Below are 7,392 nucleotides of genomic sequence, written 5' to 3' on the forward strand. Positions count from 1 at the left end.
GTGGGTTATCGTGAGTGACAGGCATTGTTAGACGTCATAAACTTTAATACGACTCAAGAATTATTTACACAAGCCACAATTGCAAAACGTTCAAAAGTCCACTACTCTCATATTCTTAATTATCCTACGGCCAATCAACCGACCAAACAAAAGGGTGCGTTCGGAAATATCACCCGCTACAACCTATACTTCAAAATAGCCATGTATGAAACACTGGTAGAAGTTATATCTGCTAATCCCGACATGCTAGATCAACTTAATGTCCTGAAATCCTGTTCAGTCTACCAAAAATAGGTAACAGTTATACTAAATGTGTTGCAAAACAGCATTTTTGTTCACGTCAAGATTAACAAAAGACAGCCCCCAAAACGCCCACCCTTCATCATTTCCTATGTGTTATTGCTGGGAAAAAGAAGTAGCGCAACAAACTCCCCAGCAACACGTGTCTGTCTGTAGGTTAGAATAACCTTTCAACAATGTTATTAAAATACCTATAATAATTAAGATTTTTATGTACTGAGTCTTCCTAATTACATGGCCACGGTTAATTGACAAGGTTAATATTAAAATAAAGTTATTGAACGGAATAAAAGCAAAACCTCTGGTTCAAGGAAAGATTTTATTGTTTAAAACTTGATAAAAAAACTTTAATGTCTCGTTAAAGCAGTGTGAACTTGAAATAATTGAATTTCGTAATATTAACCTACATTATCTGAGTAATAATAAAGTTCTTTATTTTATTAAAATTGGTACTTCCTCATAGATCTGTACTTGCTAAAAAAACAAACAATAAATTTTATTGCTTATTATTTTCGTCAAATTGGATAAATATTTTCTTATTTTTTTTTTTGAGATAAATTCCGTAATCAGTCGAAATTTTAAGTATATTCTTGCTCGCTAACTTTTCAATTTAATTTTATTTATAGCCTTATTCGATAAATAAGCTACCAAACACTCAAAACATTCGAATAGGTCCAATAGTTCCTGAGATTAGAGTATACAAAGTCCTGCTTACAGCTTTTATTCGATTCCGCCATTCTCTCATAAAAGTCCTCAGACCAAATAGAGCGCAATTAATTTCAAGTAACGACCCAGAACTTGATACCGCGAGTTATTTTTAACTTTTACATAATTACCAAACCATGGTTGACATAAGACATGGTGAAACATACACAAACCAGATTCGAATCCCTGACCTCTCATTCCACTGCCAATGTCTTGGTTAATGGGTTGTTGACGCAAATTGTATTGTTATGTAGTACCTTGCTAGTTAAGAAGCGCAGTTTTACGTGCGTTTAGCTCTAATTAATAACGTCGTCTAGTTAGACTACTGAGCATTGCTCATTGCATAAAATTATAGGTATAAAGTATCTGAAACGATTTTTGTTATCATTTGATTTATAAATTTTAAAATCCGTCGCACTTTTGTAATTTTGGTCAAGACTATTGACAGTCAAATGGATGCAACAGATGTGGTCTTAAGTTAAAGCGTAGTAAACAAACAAATTAAAAGTATGAAAGTAACCTTCAAATGCTTGATATAAGCCTTGGAGATTTACTAAGAAACTGAACACAAACATTCGCTGTTACAATATTAATCAAGATTCGAATAATCCTGCAGCCCCGACAGGCTTTGGCCCTAATACGTTTTGGGCAGTACCTCTACATCCTTTTGACAACAATAAAAAAACACGTGTTAATATTAAAATTAAATCCTATTGAAGTAATTGATATTCAAGGTTATCCATGGTTTTCGCAGAAGTCATAGAATTTGTGTATTTTTATCTTAATAGCATGCGCATAGATAAAGAAATTATCATATAATTAATTGAGAATATAAATGACATTAACGGCATAAGAAAACCTGTTTTATAGCTAATAATAATTATTGTCTCTAACTCAATTAAAATTAATTTTATATATTGAACGAATTCCAATCCTTCTAATATTATAAACGCGAAAGTTTGTTCCTCTTTCACGCAAAAACTACTACATAGATTTTCATAAAACTTAGCAGTAGTTATAGCATACATACCAAACAGCATATTGGCTACTTTTTATCCATATGCGGGAAGTAGTCTCCTCAGAAATTGGGCGAAACCACAAGCATAAAATAAATGACACCTAAAATTTCCCACTTCTCTTTCAGGCTATGAGCACTCTAGCAGCGGATAAACTAGGCTACTTCGCAAACGCTGGTGCCTACTACTCCATGTCAGCTCTTGGCTCCAAACTCTTCAAGGACCTGACCGTCCAGGAGATGTTCTGGGGGTACAACGATCCTATCGTGACGATTGCCAACTCTTTGCTGCCGGGGTGGATCGATTTCAAGAAGATTGGACTGCTTGATCGGGTGAGTACCTTCTTCATGTCAAGAATTTTAAGTCTTTTTAGGTATTCAAAGCAATTTGGAGGCACGAATAATTTTCAGGCTTCATATGCTATAATTTTGTTTGGAGAAATCAAATCAAAGGTAACACTTGACTTGGTACAAAATATGGAAGTCAATAAATGAAAGGAATTAAATAATATTGAATTTACTTGCCCATTCCAAAAGTAGCTAAGTTTCCTATAAAGTAGAACGGGCAATAAACTCCATGGTTTCTTACTCTTCTATATACATATAGTTAAGTAAATTTTTATGTACTTCATGTAACTTTAATAGATGATGAAAGAGTAATAGATAATAATAGGCCTTTCCTGTCACATATAAAAGAGGTGATGATATACTAATGGTCTTAACGGCATATCAAATTACCAAAATAGATTTCTACACTAAACGAAGGAAGTGTTTTGTCGCCATGACATTGACGTAGAACGGATTATTATCCTAAATGTACTGTGAATCAAAAACAGCCATAAGTGACCACCGCGTATCATTACTTATTTTTTCTTACCAAGTCATTAGCTGTTGTTATTTTGAGCTAATGCCTACATTAGCGGAAAATTCGCAAAGCACAAACAAAAGTTGACGGTGTTTTTTTTTTGCAGTTTTATGCGCAAAAACTGGAGTGGTCTGAAGTGGAGCTTGGTAACGTCAGTCGGAGGTACTCCTTGAATGCTTGGGATAACAGCAGTGGGCTGCTGGAGCAAGGATTCACGGACTTGGATTCTAGGTAAGCAGAAATCCTACAAGTAGATGAAAGTCTAATCAATGCGAAGTAACTATATCTGTCTGTTGGGCTTTCATGCCAAAACTATTAAAGTGATTTAAAAGAATGGTCTGAGCCTAAGAAAGGACGTAGGCTAGTTGTGTGGGGAAGTAGTTATTTCAGTATATATTTAAGACAGAAGTTTCTTGTATGATAAATAATAATTAACTGTCACCTCCTCTTACTTGTGCTATCAATGTTTCGTAGATCTATATTTTTGAATACTTTATCTGTATTGTTCAAATTCCCTTTTTAAAGCCTCCAAGCTTCCTACTTGTAAATCATAGATTTCCTTTTGTTTCAGTACTCCCTGCAACAGGATCCAAGGATCATATGAAGGTCTGATGTTGCCATCTAACTATGCTAAGGGTCGTAATATCACCATCTTCAGGAAGCAGGCCTGCAGAAACTATCCATTCAGCTTCGTTAGCGAACACGAGAGTGAATTGGGACTTGATTCTTATTTGTAAGTATTTTTCAAAGTGAAAACTTAAAAATAAGTTATAAGGTAAAACTTATAAAGGGTAACCAAATCGAAAAATAAGAACCATCACTAAGACTTCTCCGTCCGTCAGTTACTAGATTGCCTTTTATGAAACATGGTAATTAGGCAATATAAATTTTTGCAGATGATTCACTTCTGTTACCGCCTTAACAATACTCAAATATTGACACCTATAATAAGTCAATTAAGTAGAACACAACAATCGTGATTAATTGCTTGTTTTATAGATACATAGCTACGGAACACTTCGTGCGCGAGTTCCACTTTATCTCACTCGGGATTTTATATGTCTTTAATAGTATTTTTATCATTTTCTCTTATGTTAAGCTTTATTAAATACTCACATTAGATTTTCCATAATCATTAAACTCTATTTAATAGACAATTGTTTGTCTAAGCATCACGCAAATACTAATTTATGACCAGTATGAATTTTATGACCAATGTTATTTCATATTTTCTTATGTATTACAAAGAATACGCGAATTTTATTGTATTTGCGGACATTTATTGCATTATTTATCTATTTTATGGAGTTTAGAAGGAGCTCTTTAATTGTTAACTTTTTATTAAATAGTAGCTATTTCCCACGGCAACATACAGGCTTTTGTATGGATCTTTGATCTGAAATAAATATTTTATAACTTCGTACTTACTCGATAGCAAAACAGTGTTTTTTTTTTTCAAATCGATTCAGTAGTTTTGGAGCCATTAAGGATATAGACAACTTTCTTCTTTATTAAAATAGTATAGAATACGAAATCTATAGTATAGATTTATACATTATTTTCGTATGAATATTTTCATTATTCTTCTGATTTACCGACAGGTATACGATGGACAATACAGCCTTCAGTAACGACTCTCCGTTTGCCTGCAACTGCTCCGGCGAGTGTCCCCCTGAAGGATTTGTTGATGTCAGCAATTGTTACTATGGTTAGTATTCAAGAATCTTTATTATTTTACAACTCTCTTCAACTGGAAGGAAAATAGCATCATCAATGTAAAAGTTAGAACTAAAACTAGATGCAGCTTTAAGTGTAATTTGATAGCCTAAGTAAAAGTTTTGAGCTATAAACTATTAGGTAGTACCCAATTTTATAAAATTCAGATGGCTCGTAACTTTTCCCAAAAAATCCTCTTAAGAATTCGTTGAACAAGAATGTAATTAAAAATCTTCATCTCTGCTGCTCCAAACTAAATTCTACATTTTAATTCCAGGTTTCCCAATTTACCTGTCAAAGCCTCATATGATGGACACGGATCCAGTACAGCAGGCATACTACGAGGGTATGAAGCCAGACCGCAAGAAACATACCTCACATTTTGAGTTGGAACCTGTAAGTAACACTTCAATGAAATCATCCATATAAAATTTGATACTGGATCAATTTAATTGGACAAGAACCTTGAAATCCTCTAGAGTAGACTTATAAGGCGTATTATATAGTACAGTAAACTGCACATTAGTGGTAACTGTCATGCGCCTTAACTCAACAGTAATAAGTACGATTTTCCTATTAAACTGTTACCACTGACCTGAAGTTGACTGTGCATAAAAGTAATTTTCTTTTTGTTATTTTCAGGTACTTGGAGCGCCTCTAAGCTTCTCCATAAAGATTCAGATCAATCTTGCAGTAAGAGTGTCTCAAGGAAATCCCATCACGGCTCCAGTCAAGGACAAAGTCTTGCCTCTCATGTGGTTTTCACTGGTAAGTTTCCTGCTTTTCATTATTTGGTACTTTCTTTGGATATCATAAGAATGATATGACCTATTTTTATGCAAAAACGATTCATTCTTTTTTAAGTATGTGCAAGAAAGGTACTCATTGATTTTTTCTATTTCAGTACTGCAAAGAACCACCACCAGACGTAGTAACCCTGCTCCGACTTCGTCTCGTCATCGGTCCACCACTAGTCATCACTTTGGAAGTCATCCTGTTCCTCATAGGCCTCGTACTAGGAGTCCAGGGGGCCCACAGGATCTGGAAACCCAAGTACAAGATCATACCTCCCAAGGAGATCCCCATTCCTATCATAAGGAGGAAGAGTTCTGAAAGGAGAAGGAGCAGTGTGATTCTAAATATGGCGGACAATGTTGGGTTTACTTGTAAAGATGATGAAGATTTGGCTAAAGAAGCAGTCTCGCTCCTAGCTATCAACGAAGATGATAACGAATTCGTAGATCTACTGGTCAGTTCCGACAATGAATGAGGAGATTAGTATAGATAGAAATATTTGCTCAATTTTTATACATTCCAACTGTGACTTTTGTAAAGTTTCTTGCCTTTATTCTGAAGGTACGAAAAGTTTTGAACTTGAGTTCCATTCCGAAGTCTTTTAGGATATCTTTAGAATAATAATTTATATGTATTTAATCGCATTTTTAGTGCAACCTGTTTTTTTATACTGGCTCAAATTTTAGGTATAATAGATGAAGCAGGTTACTGTCGGTTAAATAATAATCAACTATTCCTATATTTCCACCTATATTAACACGAGTTATTGTGCGAAATGCCTACATTTTGCTAGCGGTTAAGTTAGTAAATGTTACGGGTACAAGCTATGTATGTTTGACTGGGCGTTGTCGGTATTAATGGCTATGTGACGAATGGTTTTTGACAACGACCGGGCAATGTGAGTTTATTTATGTTTTGCCATTATTGTTTTAAGTAGTTTAATTTTCGCTGGCGGCTCATCTGCTAGGATGCGTCCTAGGTGGGCCAATTGCGAACACAAAGCGATCTGACGGATCTGGGCTGCGCAGTGTCACTTAAAAGAAAGCGTCACTTGGAGTTCGTATCCAAATCGCTCACGTAGGACGCACCCTAACGGTAGATATTATAAATAAATTGCTCAATATTAATTAGTAGAAGTTAGAAAGGTGTAAGGTTATCTTATTCAGACGTGTGGAATGTCTGTTTTTGCCTCAATTAATGTTATTTTATTCCTTGTTTTGCCTATTGAGCTGTAATCATGTATAGACTGTCTAGTGACGTGTTTTTATATTTTGACGGACCACTCTTGAAATAGGGTTTATTGAACGCTTATCGTTTTTCTATGGAATCTTTTGTAATGAATGTTATAAAATACTAGCTTCCCGCGGTTCCATTCGCTCTCCTTTCCAAGATGGGGTTGAAAAAACCTATGTCCGTCTCGTGGATCTAAGCTACCTCCCTTATAATTTTCAACAAAATCGGTTCAGCCGTTCTTGAGTTATAATTATGAAACACTAAAATCTCTATTGTACATGACATTGAAGATTATGTATGAAATAATATTACAGAAAAACCAGTCTTCATGATCCCAGTATTAAACTTTCATTAATCAGCCTTTTAATTCATGACAAAATGTATTTTATAAAACAGTTAGTGGGATTAATGTAGTTATTTTTAGCAATTGTGATATTAATTTTAGTTTTAGTTTTAAGTCAATTGTAAATAAACTGTAAATATTTAATTTAATAGACTGATGGTGAAATGTTTTTTGATAATTAAATAAAATATTTTTCAAGAAATTGTAATTTTTATTTTATTTATAATAGCCTATACAAGTTCATATTTACATTTTAATAATTTAAATTAAAAATTATTTATAAATATTGTACAATAACTGGTATTGCAGTAATTATGCATATTACAAGGGTAACATCAATACTGCTTTTAAAACTATTTAAATAAATTACAGACCAACTAACATCACCTTTCACTGAATACGGCTAAGGGTGAGTTGCAA

General features: G+C 34.0%; 1 protein-coding gene across 1 annotated transcript in view; it reads left to right on the top strand.

The window, feature by feature from the left end:
• Positions 1-7,152, top strand: part of LOC110382208 (scavenger receptor class B member 1) — a 41,716-nt gene extending 34,564 nt beyond the window's left edge. Inside the window, exons 6-12 of the mRNA XM_064037834.1 lie at positions 2,150-2,353; positions 2,992-3,116; positions 3,457-3,618; positions 4,487-4,593; positions 4,879-4,997; positions 5,244-5,369; positions 5,506-7,152. Of these exons, the coding sequence (XP_063893904.1) occupies positions 2,150-2,353; positions 2,992-3,116; positions 3,457-3,618; positions 4,487-4,593; positions 4,879-4,997; positions 5,244-5,369; positions 5,506-5,871 (1,209 nt within the window). The 3' untranslated portion in view covers positions 5,872-7,152. The remainder of the gene's footprint in view (positions 1-2,149; positions 2,354-2,991; positions 3,117-3,456; positions 3,619-4,486; positions 4,594-4,878; positions 4,998-5,243; positions 5,370-5,505) is intronic.
• The last annotated feature ends 240 nt before the right edge of the window (positions 7,153-7,392 follow it).

This window comes from Helicoverpa armigera, chromosome 14, assembly GCF_030705265.1.
Source record: "Helicoverpa armigera isolate CAAS_96S chromosome 14, ASM3070526v1, whole genome shotgun sequence".
NCBI lineage: Eukaryota > Metazoa > Arthropoda > Insecta > Lepidoptera > Noctuidae > Helicoverpa > Helicoverpa armigera.